The 17,491-nt window shown below is 54.5% G+C and overlaps 1 protein-coding gene across 1 annotated transcript in view; it reads right to left on the bottom strand.

Annotated features, from left to right (window-relative positions):
• PLXND1 (plexin D1) overlaps positions 1-16,258 on the bottom strand; it is a gene marked incomplete at both ends in the record, with an annotated part of 74,665 nt that extends 58,407 nt beyond the window's left edge. The window contains one exon of the mRNA XM_080625508.1: positions 14,945-16,258. Coding sequence (XP_080481634.1) covers positions 14,945-16,258 — 1,314 coding nt within the window. The remainder of the gene's footprint in view (positions 1-14,944) is intronic.
• Between the last annotated feature and the right edge of the window lie 1,233 nt (positions 16,259-17,491).

Here is a 17,491-nt window from a genome sequence, read left to right as displayed (position 1 = left end):
GATGCCATCCAGAGGGACCTTGACACGCTTGTGAGGTGGGCTGATGCCAACCTGATGAAGTTTAACCATGCCAAGTGCAAGGTCCTACACCTGGGTCGGAGCAATCCCAGCAGAGCTACAGGTTGGGCAGAGCAGCCCTGTGGAGAAGGACTTGGGGGTGTTGGTCGATGAGAAAATGAACATGAGCCGGCTTCAGTGTGTGCTCACAGCCCAGAAAGCCAACTGTATCCTGGGCTGCATCAAGAGGAGCGTGACCAGCAGGTCGAAGGAAATGATCCTGCCCCTCTACTCTGCTCTCGTGAGACTTCACTTGGAGCATTGTGTGCAGTTCTGGTGTCCTCAACATAAAAAGGACATGGAACTGTTGGAACAAGTCCAGAGGAAGCCATGAGGATGATCAGGGACTGGAGCACCTCCCATATGAAGACAGGCTGAGAAAGTTGGGGCTGTTCAGCCTGGAGAAGAGAAGGCTGCATGGAGACCTCAGAGCAGCCTTCCAGTATCTGAAGGGGGCTATAGGGATGCAGGGGATGGACCCTTCATTAGGGACTGTAGTGACAGGACAAGGGGTAACGAGTTCAAACTTAAACAGGAGATGTTTAGATTGGATATAAGGAAGAAATTCTTTACTGTGAGGGTGCTGAGGCACTGGAATGGGTTGCCCAGGGAGGTTGTGAATACTCCATCCTTGGCAGTGTTCAAGGCCAGGTTGGATGAGGCCTTGGGTGCCATGGTTTAGTGTGAGGTGTCCCTGCCCATGGCAGGGGGGTTGGAACTGGATGATCTTAAGGTCCTTTCCAACCCTAACTATTCTATGATTCTATGATTCTACCCTGAAGTGGGGAAAGCATAAACGCGTTTTCTTTCAAAACCAATCTCTTTCTATCGTCTGCATTTTAAAGCAACCCCATGGGCATTTACTGTATTGCCGCTACTTTTCTGCTACATGCTCTGGACACTCCGGAACTCACAGAAATATGGGGCGAGTCTAGATTCAAATCCTTCTGTAGCAAAACATTTGGCTGGCACTTTCAGGCCTCAGGCACAAGCTTGAGACATCCCGCAGCCAGCACAGGCAGAGCAGCTCTGTGGCCGCACTGTGTTCCCCCGCTCACAGGGAGGATTTAGAATCATAGAATCATAGAACAGTTAGGGTTGGAAAGAACCTTAAGATCATCCAGTTCCAACCCCCCTGCCATGGGCAGGGACATCTCACACTAAACCATGGCACCCAAGGCCTCATCCAACCTGGCCTTGAATGCCATTCTGCACCATTTCACCAGGGACACCAATGAATTCAAACCAAGGAGCCACATCTGACAGCAGAGTTGGTCAGATCAACCCCCAGCTGTGACTGCACAAACCAAGTGGGACAGAGAGAGATTTCCAGCTGCATCAGAGCTCAGGAGTTCGGCTGTTTCCACAGCACGAGTTCAGTTCTTTATCCCAGGCCTAAAAGGAGCAGAAAAAGTGATTTCCCAGAATTTCCATTGCAGCTCCCAGAGGCGGGAGCTGCACCCCAAAGGCAGCCGTGCAGGATGTCCCCTCGGGAAGGAAGTCTGCTGGAAACAGAAGGAGGAAGAGGAGTGGTGAGGCAGCACTCAGGAAAACCATGAAACGGACTGATTTCTGCATCCTGTGTTTGTGACCTTAAAAATAGTTCTTTAGCAAAGGTGGAGTTTATTTCTGAACTGAAAGCAGGCTGCAGTTCAAAAGCCCTGCACCTTGTGCTTCCAGCAAGGCTTTTCTGACTCCAGTGCAGCGGGGCTGAAAGCTTCCCGGAGCAGCACAGAGTGCAAAGGGAGTCCAGCCCCTTTCATGCATCGTATCAGAGCGGATTAAAGTGCTGGCTCTTAGCATGCCTGGAGTCCTGGGAAAATGACACAGCCAGCATCCGATAATCTGCTCCAAACTTGTTGATTTGTGGGAATTAGCCATCATCTTCATAAGCTCAAAATTTGGCAGTTGCTCCCACACAACTGACATTTCCAGGCCATTAAAGGCTGTGGTAGAAGGACTCTAGTTTTATCTCCTGTCTTCCTCAACATAAACCATCAGAGGCTTTTATTACCATTTAGGTATGACTCAGGGAAACCTCGGCTTTCAGAGAGAATAGCCAAAATAATTCAGATACTGCCCAAAAAACAACAGCAGGACATAGACTCAAAGCAAAAAAGAAGGGAGAGGATAAAATTCACAGGAACCATTGCATGGCAGAGTGAGAGCTGGTGGCAGGGCAGCACGGCTGCATTATGGAAACAGGGAGCACAAGTCCTCCCTGTGTTGAGCAGAGCCCAGCCTGAGCGTGAGCCCAATGCAGGCAGAGCCCGGACCTGCCGAGCGCCGTGGCTGCCGGCAGTTTGTACACACAATCACGCATTTATCTGCTGCAGCTTCATCACCAGAGCCGTCAGAAACTGGCTCTTTGGGATGCCTGGAGGAAAATGTCATCCTCAGAAGAGGCCTCTACTGTTAAGGCACTTGAGACGTAAGCGGTCTCTAATTGTAGTGCTGCTGCAAGGGCAGGCATTATCACAGAGCTCTTTTAACTTCCCATCGTATCTTCAAGGCAATGGGAGGCAAATCAACGCGCACTCTTGGCCAGTCGAGGCACTCGGGCTGAGAACCTCTAATGAAATGAATCTTGCTGAATCTTTCTCAAGAACGAAGCAATCAGCACCCCCACAGCACATGAGACGTCCTTAAAAAAAAGGCTTAAAATGAGGTTTGCACGCTGCTCTCACTGCTTCCTTAGACCACAAGTTCCTTGAGCGAGGAAGTGGTGGTTTTGCTCTGTTTTGAACATTTGAATAGCGCCTGTTCTGGTTCATGGTGAGCTGTGAGCCACCAGTGACACTAGCAACGGGCTGCCCAACCTGTCTGGCCCCGTGGCAACACAGACCATGGCCTGCCCAAGCCCCTCCATGGCAGTGGCCAGACGCAGCTCAACACAGCAAGTGCAGAGTCCTGGGGGTAAATCAGCTCTGTCCCACTGATGGTGGGGGACCCGTCAGCATCCACAGGAGCTGATGCTTTCTTGAGTGTGCAAGAGCTGCTCAGCAGCAGCCATCAGAACCTGTCCTGCAGATCTCCGTGTTGGTCCATGCCCTGGGAAACCACAGTGATCCATGTGCAGTCCCATGTACCTTACCCCTTCATGGATGGATGGCAGCTGGGACTATCACCTCCAGCCCTGAATCGGGAAAGTTAATGTCTTGCTGAAGAGGAATAATTGCTAATGAAAAGCTATGTCCAGATTCCTTGTCAAACTTCTCCCCTGTCACAGGCACATCCACCACAACACAGCCAGCAGCACCAGCCCCAAAGCACATCAGCCACACATTGAGAAACAGCCCTGTCGGCACACCCACTGCTCCCTCCATCGCTATGTCACCCCGTGCCAAAAAGCTCCTGATGCCTGGCAGGTTTTCAGCCTCTTATCTTCACTTCTATTTTACAGGAGAGCTTTTCCTCAACATCCTATAAAACACATTCTTCCCTCTCTCTACTCCAGACTGGCGAGCCCAGGACCACGGCCACTGGGGAAGGCCGGGTGCAGTGAGAGCTCTGCAGACAAGTGGTTCTCCTGGGACTTTTTGCCTCCCTAGACCTCCTCTGTGCTGCACAAGAAACTGCAGAGTCAAAAGCACGAGGTGCCCGGCAGCCCTGGGTGCCCATGCCACTTGTCCTTCCCTGCACTGATTTCTGACTTCTCGGTGATGGTCGAGATGCTCACCCATTACAGGCGACAGGCTTGGCAGACCACATGCCTGAAGCCAGACTCAGGGCCAGAGCTGAACCCACAGGCTGAGCCCACCAGCCCCTGAAAGCAAATGAGAAACTTTTCGTTGAGTCTGGAAAGCACAGACCTCCTGCCAAACCTCCAGTGCCAAGCCTGGTCAGGCCAAGCTGCTGTGTTGAAGCACCAGCGGCAAAGTTCACCTCCACTGCAGCCGCAGACCTCAAACCACCAGAGGTGAGGGGTTTGGCACACCGGAAGATGCTTTCCGCGATGTGCCTCATCTCAGACGAAACCCAAGCTTTGGCTGCTGTTCCAGCAGCGGCAGCCCCGCCAGACCTCACATATGGACGTGCTGCCCGCAGAACCCATCTCAGAGGGAAGGACTGGGACAACACCAGGGAACAGCTGGGCTGAAGGCAATGCTACGGTGAGGGTAAAGCCCAACGATTCGAACATGCACAGGCTCCCTGTGGCCATCCACCCTCTGCTGTGTCCTGCAGGTGCAGGAGGAAAGGGGAGGGGGTATCTGTAACACTTCCCTCAGGGTGTTAGGGAGGATGCAAGAGCTCCGAGGTGTCCCCAGAGGCTCCACCCTCAGCTCCAGCAGTGATACCGAGGTTGGACGCCTGCACCTAGACTGTGATTACCCCCTTGATCTCCTCTGCCACCTCCTCCTGCAGGAACCGGCCAGACTCACAGCCATCCATCACTCTTCAAACCCCTACCCATGTGCTTACCCTGAGCCCGAGCTACTGGCAAAGGAAGCTGAGGGCAATTTCAACAGGAGCCCTGCAGGATCTGCTTTGCACAGCCCAACCCCCAGAACACCTGCCCCCAGCCCAGCAGCCCTGGCACACAGGATCCCCATCCTTGCTCTGCTCAAGCCAGGGTCGGGCACACACCAGCGCTTTGCCCTGCAGGGAGCCAAGGCAGCACATGCGAGTGCACGGGCACTGCTCAGAGCACAGGAATACAGAAAAGCAGCAGTCTTTTAACTGAAACTGCACATCCTTCATGCCGCCAGGAAGGCTGGTCAAGCTTATTATGTTAGCCTTCATCCTGCATTAAATACAATACTTCAGATTATACAATCAAATCCCCCAGGAATGGGCAGCCAGAGGGATTAACAAACAACAGGCTCCAAAGGGGTTGTCATAGTCAAAACAGCAAGCATTTAAGCAGCAAGAGCTTGTATGTCCTTTAAATTTGCCCCCACTGGAAATGCAGCTCCTCTGCCCCGCTCCCCAGGGACAAGAAAAGAGTGGATAAGCCAAGCATGCCTCATCCTGGGACACCCACGCCACACTGAAAGCCCAACTAACACGTCCTTCTGAAACTGCTGAGGAAGATGCCTGATTTATTCAGGCTGTTTTTTCTTAGTTTCTCTTTCCTTGGAAGAACCCCCTTTCACCGCTCAAGCTGTGTTTCTCATTTATGATGTTGAGCTTTGGCTTCAGTAACCAACCTCAAACTATTCAAACTCCTTCCCACAGGGAGGAGCCCTGGGTGAACAGTGAGTTTGGCTCCTCAGTCTTCAGGGGTTATTTCTTGTTATTGCTGCTCCTAACACTTAGCACTTCACATGCTCAGAGTGCTCCGAAGACTTATGTGTGTGATCCTGGGCTGAAAAAAGCATCCATTAAAGTAACAACATCTTACCGAACACAACCGGTCTTTTGCATGTGTCACTTCAAATCTGCTTTATTTAGCAGGAGTTTATAGTAAATGTTTTCCTGTATTTTCCTCATTAGTTCTGCCAAATCAATTAAGCTCTGAGGTAATGAGCAGAACTCTACTATTCTTTTATGCATCCTTAGTAAACCCCACCCCTGAATGCCAGTGCTGCCCCACACTACAGAGGCGTCCCCATGGGTACCACCATGCACATCACCTGCACACCAGCTTTGGCGCCAACATCCAGAAACACCACCAATGCTCCCAGCACCCAGCCCACTGCTGTAGCTTGGCATGGAAATGTTAAAAATAAGCCTTTTTTCCTCACTAACTGAGCAGAAGGGACATTTGGAGGTCCTCTCTCCCCACCTCATCCCCCCCAGCTAGGAAATTCGGATCACAATAACTGAATAATTTGAATAATTTCAAAATTTGTTAAAAATCAATGGTCTTACTGGAGTCAGCAACTGAGGCCTCTCTTACTTGGTTCAAGTATGGAAACCTTTCATTTCTCTACCATTTTATATTTTTATCCAAGATTTGTAGAAACTGATGTTTCCAAAGCTGTTTGCAAAGATCCACTCAGATTTGCAGCTTGCTGCAAAGCTCAGCAAAACCTGACACTACAGCTTGGAGATCCCAGGGACACAACACTGCAACCCTAGCTCCTCCCCGGAGCTTCAAACCTTTCTTCAGCAGCTTATTTGACAGAGCCCAAATAGCCTTCCTGCAGCCACGGAGCCTCAGTGCACCAAGGCGGCTGGAGCAGGTGGGATCCCAGGAGGAATGCACAGGAACACCCATCCCGGCCTCCCACCATTCTGCTCACCCCAGGAATGTACGCGATTAAGACCAAATGAGGATGTGTGAGGGAGAAATCACCTGTATCCACTGCTCTCCAGATGCGGGTGTTTGTTCCCTCAAGCAGAGACTTTACCACAGTTTCCATTCCATGTGATGACCTGCCACTGACTGCTGAAAGCCCGACCTGAGCCCGTTCCTTGCGTGAGCTGGTTCCCAGACTTGGGTCCACCGCTCTCCAAGGAACCACATGTAAGAACACACCAGCCTGGTGCCTTTGTACTGCCTGCAGCTGACATCTGACTCTACAAGATGTAATGAAGGATGACAGGGACTCACAAGTCAAACAACCTTGGAAACTATTTCATATTGCATTAAAATCCACTCACCCTTCACATCTCCCCTTCTTCATCGAGTGCCATCATTATACTGTAGTTTTCCCAGCTCTTCCTAAAAAGGTCACTCTACACACAGCCACTTTCTAGACTATGCCAGGTTTTCAATAGCCCCTTTTAATTAGGCGATCCACCAGAGATGGCTTTTGGCCACTAGCAGCTCACAACCCATTGAATGCTGGCAGCAGTCAGCAGACAGTGGGATGAAAATCTAATAGCCGAAGGGCTTTTGCTCCGGAAAGGAGCAGTGTGAAGCAGCACAATACTTTAAACAGAGATAAGATAGAAATGGAAATACAAGTTCCAAATTTCCTTCAAATAATTGAGGTACATGTTTGCAAAATCCAGACTTTTAGGCAATTTTGCATCTGGATTAGAATCTAAAGATTCGTATTCCAGGGCCACTCGCAATATGTAAGCTGCAGGCATCTCGTCAAAGCAAAGACCCTCCAATGGTTCAGGCCCAAAAACTGGGCAGCCTTGTTTCAGCAGCTGGTCCCAGCCACCCAGAGCGCTGCTGCCCTCCATCAGCCGTGTCCTGCTGGCTGGCACAGCCACCACTGTGGGTTTGGTGCAGCAGATCAAAACACAAGCCTGCAGCTTCACTGAGCCCCGAGACTTGAGCTGGGGTTTGTGCCTGGACTCAACCTGCCCCACCACTAGCCCCAAGCTCCCTCTGGGCCCTGCAACACCCATGGCTGCCATTCACCCACGCAGCAGCAACCTCAGGAGCATGGCAGCAAACCCAGGGAGTGTGACTCCAGCCATGCCTTCAGAGGACGGCACAGCCAAATGAGACCCCCAATATGGAGAAAACCCTGAATACCCAAGTCAGCCGCTATCCCATTGCCCACCACAGAAACACCTCAAGCCTATGTGCCTCTTGTCCCTTGTCTACAAGCCTGGGACTATCTGTAGGTCCCTTCCTCCAAAAAACAATGCATCCTGAACTGGAGAGGAAGGTACAGGGGCTGGCAACAGCAGATCAGCTCTGCTCAGACCACAGAGCAGAGTGGTCACTACTGCACTGTTGGTGCTGTAGGATGCCATGTTGCCTGCGTCCTCCATATCCCTGGGGATGTCCTAGTCCCAACCCCCAGCACAGATCTGCAGGAGGAGCCAGCATACACTCCCCGCACTTGACAAGACCTGCTGACACCTGGCAGGTAATGAGAGAAAATCAGCACGGACTTTGGTACCAGCCCTGCTCATCAGCACACCTCATCTAACGGGCTCCTCCAGGCTGTTTGATATGTCCTGAAGCTGTTCTGTGGTGCGCCAGAGCGCTGCCTGCTAGCAGAGCTGCTATCCAGATGTTAGGAATCAGGACTGCTCCCTCTGCTCAAAAATGTCAATAAATTCTACCAGTCTCTCCAAGGGGGAGATTGCCATAGAAAGTCTGCCACCTCCTCCGCTTGCTGCAAGATGTTAGAGCCCAACTGGAAAATAAGGACTTGCAATCACTTATTTACCAACCCAGAAAAAAAACCAAACCAAACAAAACAAAACAACACAAAAAGAAAACCAAACAGACAAGCAAAGAGGATCCCTCCTGCAGATGCAGGGTCATTCACACCCCCATGCCAGGCCCCTAGGTATGTGTGCTGCGGACCTCAGTTCAAACGCTGATGCTCCCAACCATCTAATCAACGACAAGGCACCTATCAGGCATTCTCTGACCACCTACTTGCCCCTGTGAAACGCTGCAGAAACACTTCCCCAGCGCAGATTGGTGCAAGTACCAAGGGTTTCCAAACAGACCTGAGAGCGCACGGGGCTGCAGCAGCACCACAGGCACAGCCGGGCTGCTCTTCGCACACGGGGCACACACAGCACAGGCAGTAACACCTCTGGGCATCAGCCATGTGCCCATGGCCACGGAGCCATTTCTGGCCCAGGTCAGGAACACCGACCTGCATCCATCAGCTCCTGAGTGTTGTGAGTGGTCACACTCCTGCACACGCTGTCCCCACGGGTGCCAGGCACGAGCCCGAGCCAGGAGGAGCAGCCACGCTGCTGTAGGTAGCGTGTGGTGGTGCTCAGGTGGTTGTAATTGATTGCTTCCAACCGCTGCGGGCTCCAGCTTGCCCGGTGTTTGCATTAAATTACCACAGCCAGGGGCTCAGACCTATTGTGTTTCCAACAACTTACTGGAAGAGGTCATCACACCAGAGTATCACCACGGAGCAGTCGCTTGTGAGTTTGAATAGGTGCCTATTGGGATTTACAAGGCACAGCACTGTTTTCACAGCATCCCCAGGCACCCCTCAAGATCTCTATGTGCCTTATTCACCTCTCCAGGTGCCCTGAGCCCAAATCTTCTCTCTGAGTCACTATAAAACAAACTTTGAAAACTCAGAAAAGAGCTGGCAAATCCCTTCACTTCCACCCACTGAGACCCTGCGGCTCCTGTCGGCTCCTGTCGGGGCTCCCATGGAGCAGCTTCGTGTTCACGTGTGGAAACATCTGTCCTGGAAAACATCTGGGGCTACACAAACAAAAGTGGTTAAAACCTGCTGAGTGAAGGGCCTGCTCCTGAGATACAATTGCTTCTGTGTGAACACATGAGCACCTCTCCAGAATGCTCCAGCTTCCTCCCAGCTGCCAGGTACCTTCCACGGGCAACACTAGACTTGGCCAAAATGATCCTTTTCCTGTTTTCCACCTAAACCATTACTCGGTTACAGGAGATCCGGTGAGCTCACTGGATCAGGTCAGCTTGACCATATAGCTCCCAAGAATGACAAGATCTGTGCAGCCGGCTGCAGTCCTGGCTGTACAGACACCCAAGGGAGAGCTCAGTTCCCCCTGCAGGAGGACCTAGTGCTCAGCCAGCACCATCCGGAGCTGGCAGGCGCTCTGCCAGCGCCAGGAGCCACTTTCCATTCTCCCACCTACAGCAGCACAACTTCTGGTTTCCAGGCACTGAAACTTTTGCCACTTTGACCGAATTTCCCTTTGCAATCTAGGACCTGTTTGAGCTTGAGATGCAAAGCAGGGGCGAGCCCCGGGGCCTGTAAGGTGTGTTCCCACCACCCACCTTTGGCTTGGGGGCACCGACCTGCTCCCTGGGAGACTCCCTGGCTCCGCACAGGGCACCAGCCCTCAGCACCGGGAAGGCCCCAGGCATGGCAGCCCAGAGCTGAGCCTGCCTTCCCAGGAAGGACGAGGTTCACACGGCTCCTGCTCTCCGCTCGAAGCTGCCTGCCTGTGCCGTGGCTGCAGGCAGAAGGCTGTGCTTCCATGTTAATTCCCAAGGAAATACACCCAACAGTTGGCCACGACCCACTAATACCAGGTGAGCGACAGGGCAGGCACGCAGCACTTGGGTTGGGGCCCAAAGTCTTGCAGAGTCCGGCAAGGCTCAGGCTGTGGCTTGAACCCCTCATATGGGGCACCCCAGGCTCCCCTCGGACAGCGGCTCGGAGAAACACCAACTCCCACTGCTCGTACAACATCCAGAAGCAAAACAGATTATAGCAATGCCACAACGCGGTGCAGCTTTGCAGTAACAGCATTTGCACCTTCAGATGCATGCTAGCAACTCCAAACACATCACGTTCTGTGAAAAGCAGAAATGAAGTCAGCTACAAGAACTCCTGCCCCATCTTTAATGCAGAAATTAAGTGTAAATTCCCAGTTTCCTTTCTGTGGCTAATCCTCCAGATTTATTTGAGAAGATGTAATGTTAGAGGCACATTTGTTTTCATGTTTGGAATTTCTAAATTGGTATAAACCAGCACTTCAAAGTAACTCAGTTCCTATAAAACCCAGTCCCACGGAGATGCCACAGTATATTTGGACAGTAAGTAGATGCTTTGTCATATTCCCACGTGTATATGAGGTTTTTTTCTTTGGGAACATTTTCTACCTAGTTGCAAACCACATTTCTATGCCCAGGCATACATATATACTGAGATTGTTTATACAGCCTACTCAAGGAGTTCATTTTATTTAACAACCCGGTATAGTAAAGCTCACTGGTGGGTATCTCATCATTACACCACAAAACACTGTGCTCAATGAGCATGCAGGATCTGACATGAAGCCACAAGAGCCAGAAACGAGAATTAACGCTGAAACGCATGATTATCCCATGCCGCCGTCCCTATGTTTTTCAGCATAGGAAACAAAACGGATTTTCAGCCTTTTTTGAGTTGCAGACCCCAAAACATTTCCCAAGAGAGATGCAGATCCTTGGCAAGCAAATCGAAGTCTAATGAATAAAAGTCTACTTTCCCTAGTTACCTCTCTGGGAGGTTTTAGAAAGACAGCGTGGGGCTCGACATAGAAACCACAGCAGACAAGGAGTCGGGCGCAGCTCGCGTGTGGGATGGGGTCACCAGCTCAGCACATCCTCAAGCATGCTTGTTCATGACATGGTGCATTTTGTCCTGTGTTAAACTCAGACCCCCACGTCAGCCACCGCTCGGACACCCAGAGCGGGGAGGTTTGCAGAGGTGCCTGGACATCCACATTCTCTCATCCTCGTGCTGCAGCTGGGGCTGGAGAACAGGGCTGGGATCCCCCGGCAGCCATCCTCGTTGTTGGCCAAAAAGGCAACTGCTGGTTGGGGCAGCACAATGGTGCCTGCGCATCAGGTTCAGAGATGGGGCTGTGGTGAGAGGGTACTGGGGGGGGTCACTCCGCAGGGATGTGGCTGTGATGCAGCGTGGCTGCCTACAACACAGGAACAGCCAGACCTTTACATTCAGTGTCATTGGGGGGGGAAGGTGCTGGGACACCCACACACTCCTCCCGGGCTAGCGGGCAGGGACACAGGGTCCTGCCTGCTCAGCTTTTGCAAGGGCTGTGGATACTGCAGCTGCACCACGCTCCAGCCACGCAGCCTACATGACCTTCAAACCTACTGGGCCTTAATCCTGCTGGGGCAGAACAGTTCAAATATGAAGTAAACCCGCTCAGTGCCCTTGGGATTTGATAAGCTCTGTCAGCGCATTGCTTCCAATGTTAAAGACAGTCTGCTACAGAGAGCTCATACTCCTTTTCTTTCCTGGGGGCTCGAGTCCAAATTCCACCCAGGCTTCGAGTGGGCAAAACGCAGCAGTGACTCCATGCAAGTATTTCATTTTAGCTGCAGGAGTTACAAAGACAGCCCAGTATTTGACACAAAATTCATTATAAAAAGCTATTTCTGTTGAGGGAAAGCAATCCTAGAGCTCACCCACTCACTTTCAGTACAAGAACCCAATCAAACTAAATCCTTCCCCAGTACATCCTCCTTCCCCTAAGCTGCTACTGCAAATTCACCTCCTTGGTAAGTGACTTTTCAGCAGTACGCAAGGAGAACAACCAACCAGTCTCCACTCCTGATCCAGACCATCCTCCTCTGCACATTTTGGCCACATCTCTCAAAGCTGTTAAGCATGTGCTTAACGGCAAGTTAGTGCTTCCATCAAAGCGACGGGCCCATTTCCAGGCTGAGCCGGTGACTGCCCTTGCCGAGCCTCGGGGACACAGGCCAACCAGCCACCCAGGCTCCCCTCCCAGCCAGAGGAGACCCAGCCACCCTCCGCAGCCCCTGCACGGCCAGTCCCATGTGCTCACGGCGAGAGCAGAACAAGTGGCTGCCACCACACTGACCACAACTGCCTCAGAGAGCTCCTTGCACTGGAGCAAAGCCCCTCCTACCAGTGCCAGCCTCGTGTTATGATGCCGAGGAGTAACGAGCCTGCACCCTCATCAGCGAGCACTGCCATAGCAGTGCCATGGGGACGGTGGCATGCTGAGGGCACCCTCCCAAAACCCATCACTGGCAGTGAGTGCTGCAGCTCCCTGACTGAGTCACAACCGAGTGCTGCAGGAGAGGAGCATTCAATTAGACAGAAGAGCACACAAGGGGGCAATGATTTTCCTTTCACACCACATTACGCCTAACAGCCTGCACTCCCTGTTTGTAACAACCAACTACTTCATCCCAGCAAGCTCAGAATGAATCAGGCCATCATTAGGTTTTTATTTTTTCTTCCGAAAGGAGCTTAAAACCCAACCACCCAGTCCACAGGCAGAACCAATAAAGCACACTTTTGATAATACCAGAGCAACCATCAGTGATGCATCGGCTGAAGACAACCAGGAAATCCACTAGCGAGTGGAGAAGTGGAGCTCAGAACAGGAAGGCAGCTACACACTGATCTGCTCCACCAAAGCAGCTGCTGCTTTAATACATTTTCCTGCTGTGTTCCCAGGGCTGGACACAAAGTGTACTAGAGTATTTCATTGTCTTGAAGGTGGAAATTGATGTGAGGTTTTCACAGTACAAAGAAACACAATATTAGAACTCTTCTCTTGACACTGCCACTCGGGGACTTGGAAATGAAACAGCTTGTTAACTTCCTGGCAATTCTAATGATTAAGTAAAAGGCAAAAAACCTGAAAGGCTCTCCTTCTGACTGGTAGGAAGGCTTCCCAACAGCCTTGGTCAGCGGTTTTAGAGGAATATACTTCAAATAAATGAGAAGCATAGAAATATTAGGCATGAGCAAATATTAATGGTATGCTTCATTTATATCCTGCTGTACTTAATATCAAAGGATCGCAAAGCAGCTTTACAAATGCAATCTTACGCTACATGTGTTTCTGAATAATAGTAATAAATGCAATGCAGCAAATCAGGCAACTGAGGCATCTAGGGTTGAAGGACGGGCTCAAGGTCAGCAACACAGCAGCAGTGTCAGTCAGGACTAGAACACGGTTTTCCCCATCCAGCCATTCTGCTGTCTTATGTAAACAGGTTTTCTCACAGCCTTGTCTCGCTGCAGTGGTAAATACAGAGGGTTTCCACTGACTCCAACAGCACTGGTGAGGCTCCTCAAACCTTGTATCACCTAGCACTCACCCCTGTCCTCCACAGGCTGCCTTTGTGGCATCAGCTGACAACACACTTCTGGTCACCTTCCTCATCTTACCAGGAGCACACAGAAATAAGGACCCCAAGCACACTCCACAGCACAACAGCATGATGGGCCAGACCCAAAGATGGAGTGAAATCTCACTTCTGCACTGAGTCTCCCTGGGGTCCTTAGGGAATTAGCTGTCTAAATAGCTTACTGGATATAGCACTTAGTATCTTCAACATGAATAGGCTGGTGTTAGTCATGATTATTTTCCTTACTCTCTTGAGTGTCCTTCTGTCATTGACGTGCACTCACAGCTAGGCTGGTAACTCAAAGCTCCTTCCAGAACCCCCAGCCACAATGTCTCCTCTTGACCTGCCTGGTAGAAAGAAGCTCAACCCTGCCGGGGCTGAGGGCTAACTTGCAGGGTGCGGAGTTTCAGCCAACAAGAACTGCGGGTATCCCCCTGTCCTGCAAACAGCATTCCTGACGCCTCTGAGAGCAGTCACCATGCCAAGACTTCAGGACTGGGCACCCCTTGTTTAATGCCCCAAGTCTTTGTGGAGTTAACTCAAGAGCCAGGACAACTATCAGATTTCCTGGCTGTCAGGCAGCTTGCACTTTGCCACTGGGGAAAGACTATTCAACCTTACTGGAGTAGGTCTATGAACCACTGCATTAAGGCTACGTATTTGAACATAGTGTAGAGATGCCACACAGAGCACTCGGGTTACCATGGTAAACCTTTCTCTGTGTCGCTGCCACTGCGCGGGGAAGCCTGAGCTCAAACACTCTGTCTCGCCTTTAAGACCAAACAGATGTTTTTACGATCTTTGACGGAGTTGAGTTATGCCTCCTTCCCAGAGGAAGGGAAAAATGCACAGCTGAAGCAGCCCCTTTTCCCTTCTTTTTTTCCCCCCTAAGGACCGCGTATCTTCAGTGAAAGGGAAAAGCGGCGCCTTTATCTCACGTTTACGGTCACTTGGTAACAAACGGCAACAATGGCAAAACTTCTGCTCTGAACGCGGCAGAACAAGGCAGCTGGTGAATAAAGCAGCGATGTGTGCTCGGCCGGCCGCGGAGGGATCGGCGGGGTCCCAGGCGCGGTGCGCCGCGCGGGAGACGTCCCGCGAGTGACCGGGATCGGGGCGTGGGAACAACAGCGGCCCCGGCGGGGGGGGTGAGCTCCCCCACAGCGCACACACACACGTTCTCTGCTCGGTACGAGCCCGCGGCCCGGCTTTGACGATGTGACCGGTGAGAGCACGAAGCGGCGCGGGGGACGGAGAGAGCGGAGCGGGGAGCGGGGAACGGGGACCGGAGAGCACTCGGTCGCTGGACGCGCTCCCACCCAGGGAAGCGGCGCGGTAGCAGCAGGAACGGGACGGGACCGGACGGGAAGGGGCCGCTGCCTCCCGCAGTCTCCCTACCCGGGACGCCCAGTCCCCCCTCCCCTCGCCTGCAGGTGCCCATACCTGTATGTTCCTCTTCTCGCAGGCCGGGCCGGTTCCCTGCACCACGCTGTCCAGCACAGTGACCATGCCGGCGGCCGGGCTGACGAAGCAGGAGTTGCGGGCAGCTCGGATCGTCTCCTCGATTTCGGCGAAGCGGAAGACGCAGAGCGCGGACTGCGGCCGCCCCCCACCGCCGCCGGCCCCGGCCCGCTCGAAGACACCGAAGAGCAGCTCTTCGGGGGGCGGCGGGGCCGGGCCCGGGGCCGCGGGGCTGCTCCAGGCAGCCCGCGCCGGAAAGACGGAGACGAGGCGGGTGAAGGCGTCGCTGACGCCGCCGCAGCGCAGCCCCAGCTGGATGTAGGACTCGGTCAGCTTCTTGGTCTCGCCGCTGCCGTTGAGTGTGGTCTCGGCCGCCTCGCCCAGGCAGATGCGGGCCAGGAGGCTGTGCGAGGGGCTCTCCTTGTCGCCCGCGTTTGCCTCGCTGTTGAGCGCCAGGTACGCGTAGGGGCGCCGGGCGGGCGGCGCAGCCCCGCGCTGCAGGAAGGCGCGGACGAAGCTTAGCTTGTGCCGCGCCTTGGCGCCCTGCTTGATCTTGAAGATGTTGTCGTCGGAGGGGTTGATGTCGAAGGTGAAGAGCTTGGCCAGGTCTCCGCGGGCGTTGAGGGCACGGATGGCGATTTCTGGCGTGTTCTCGAAGCGGTGGTCCTCCAGGCTGCGGTTGCGGGGGAAGAAGGGGCTGCCGAAGCCGGTGTAGGTAGCGGCCACCAGCAGCCGCGCCCCGCCGCCGCCACCGCGGCGCAGCACCAGCCCCACGGTGGAGGCGTTGGGGTGGTTGGCCGCCACGTTCAGCATGCTGGGGAAGACGGTGACTGGGTCGCTGCCGCCCGGCGGGAAGCGCACGGCCACCGCCGAGATGTTGGCCATGCTGCGCAGCTGGCAGAGGCCCTGGTAGATGGAGCCGCAGACGACGAGGACACCCTGCTCGGGGTCGGGCTGCAGGATCTTGTTGTAGTTGTTGGTGAGCACCTTGGGGTGCTCGCAGGAGGCCTGCGGCAGCTGCGGTGCGTGGCAGAGGGGGCTGTCCAGCACCGGCCCCACCGCCGCCTCCGCCTCCAGCGCCAGCTCGCCCCCAGACAGCTGGAAGAGCCGGTTCACGGCCGCCAGGTAGACGCGGGAGCCGGGACCGTCCAGGGCGAAGTTGTTGGTGGGGGTGGGCGAGAGGAACTTGCGTTGCACCTCCAGGCCGGCAGCTCGGCCAGGCAGCAGCAGCAGGAGCAGCAGCAGCAGCGGCAGCAGCGCAGGGGGTCGCGGCTCAGGGCCCGGAGCCGGAGCCATCCCACCGCTCGCGCCGCAGAGTGCATGAGCCCTTTGCCGAGCGGCAATAGGGGCCGGGCCGCGGGGCCGCTTCCTGCGGAGGCAGCGCCCGCCGCCGAGCGACGCCCGCGGGAAGTGGCGGCCGCGGCGGGTGCGCGGCGGGTGCGCGGCGGGGGGCGGCGGGGCGCGATCGCGCCTCCCTCCCTCCCTCCGCCTGCCCACCCCCGCCCCCTCGCCGGTACTCGCTAGATCCCGGTGCTGGCCCGTCGTGCGAGCGCGGGGAACTGACCGCGCACCGGGCAGCACCGGGCGGGGCGGCGGTCCCCGCCTCGGCCGCGCCTCCTGCGGGTTTTCCACCGCCTCCTTCGCGTTTTCGCGCAGAACGGGCCGGCGGGAGGAGGCGGGGGTTGGGACGGGACGGGACAGGGTGCAGGACTCACCTTTCCAGCGGCAGTACAGCACAGCCAGCCGGAGCGGGGAGACTCCGCAGCGCCGGAGCAGGCAGCACGTACAGAGGGCAAACACGCAAAGCACGTAAAGGGGGTGTCAAGGGGGTATCCCACGGGGTGTCCCCCCGCCTTTTCCCTAGCACAGACACGGCCGTGGGCTACCGGGCCCGTCCCGTCTGGGCGGCCGCGCTCTTCGCGGGATGCGCCTTTGAGGGTAGCGGCGGATGTCGGGGGTGTCAGCTCGGCCCCAGGGTCGCCCCGGCCCCACCGCCCTCCCGGGGGACAGAAACGGCTCCCCAGGGAACGGGCCGGCGGCAAAGCGCGGCCGGCGCCGGGCTCCACCCCTAGAGCAGCTCTGCCAAAAGCGCGGCTCACCCGAGGACTGTGCATCTGCTCTGCCCTCCAACGGGCTCTTCTTTAACTGTGGAGGGAAAAAAAAAAAAAGACATAAAGAAGCGATGATTTTCCCAAATTCCACCTACGGGAATCCACCGCAGGGAGAACCGCCCAAGAGCGCGGAGCCGCAGATCCACCCGCCCTTGTCGGCGTGGGAACGCTCCACCTGTGTGGGTGAAGGTGTCAGTTCACATCAGCTGCAGCTCTTCCCTCCTCGGCGGGCATGGGAACGTACTCCCTCGTCATGGAGGGGAACGCGCTGAGAGGCTGAGGAGCACTGCAGGTTGAGATGATATAGAGAAAGTGAGTTTCATCCTGGCACAGGACACAGCCCGGGGCCACGCTCCCTGTAGCTGGTGCTTTGCCTGCCCACACAGCTCACGGCCTTGCAGGCTAAGCAAAGAGCCCT

This window comes from Psittacula echo, assembly GCF_963264785.1.
Source record: "Psittacula echo genome assembly, chromosome: 9".
Classification (NCBI taxonomy): domain Eukaryota; kingdom Metazoa; phylum Chordata; class Aves; order Psittaciformes; family Psittacidae; genus Psittacula; species Psittacula echo.
The sequence above is the reverse complement of the archived record's forward strand: the minus strand, read 5'-3'. Positions and strand labels throughout refer to the sequence as shown.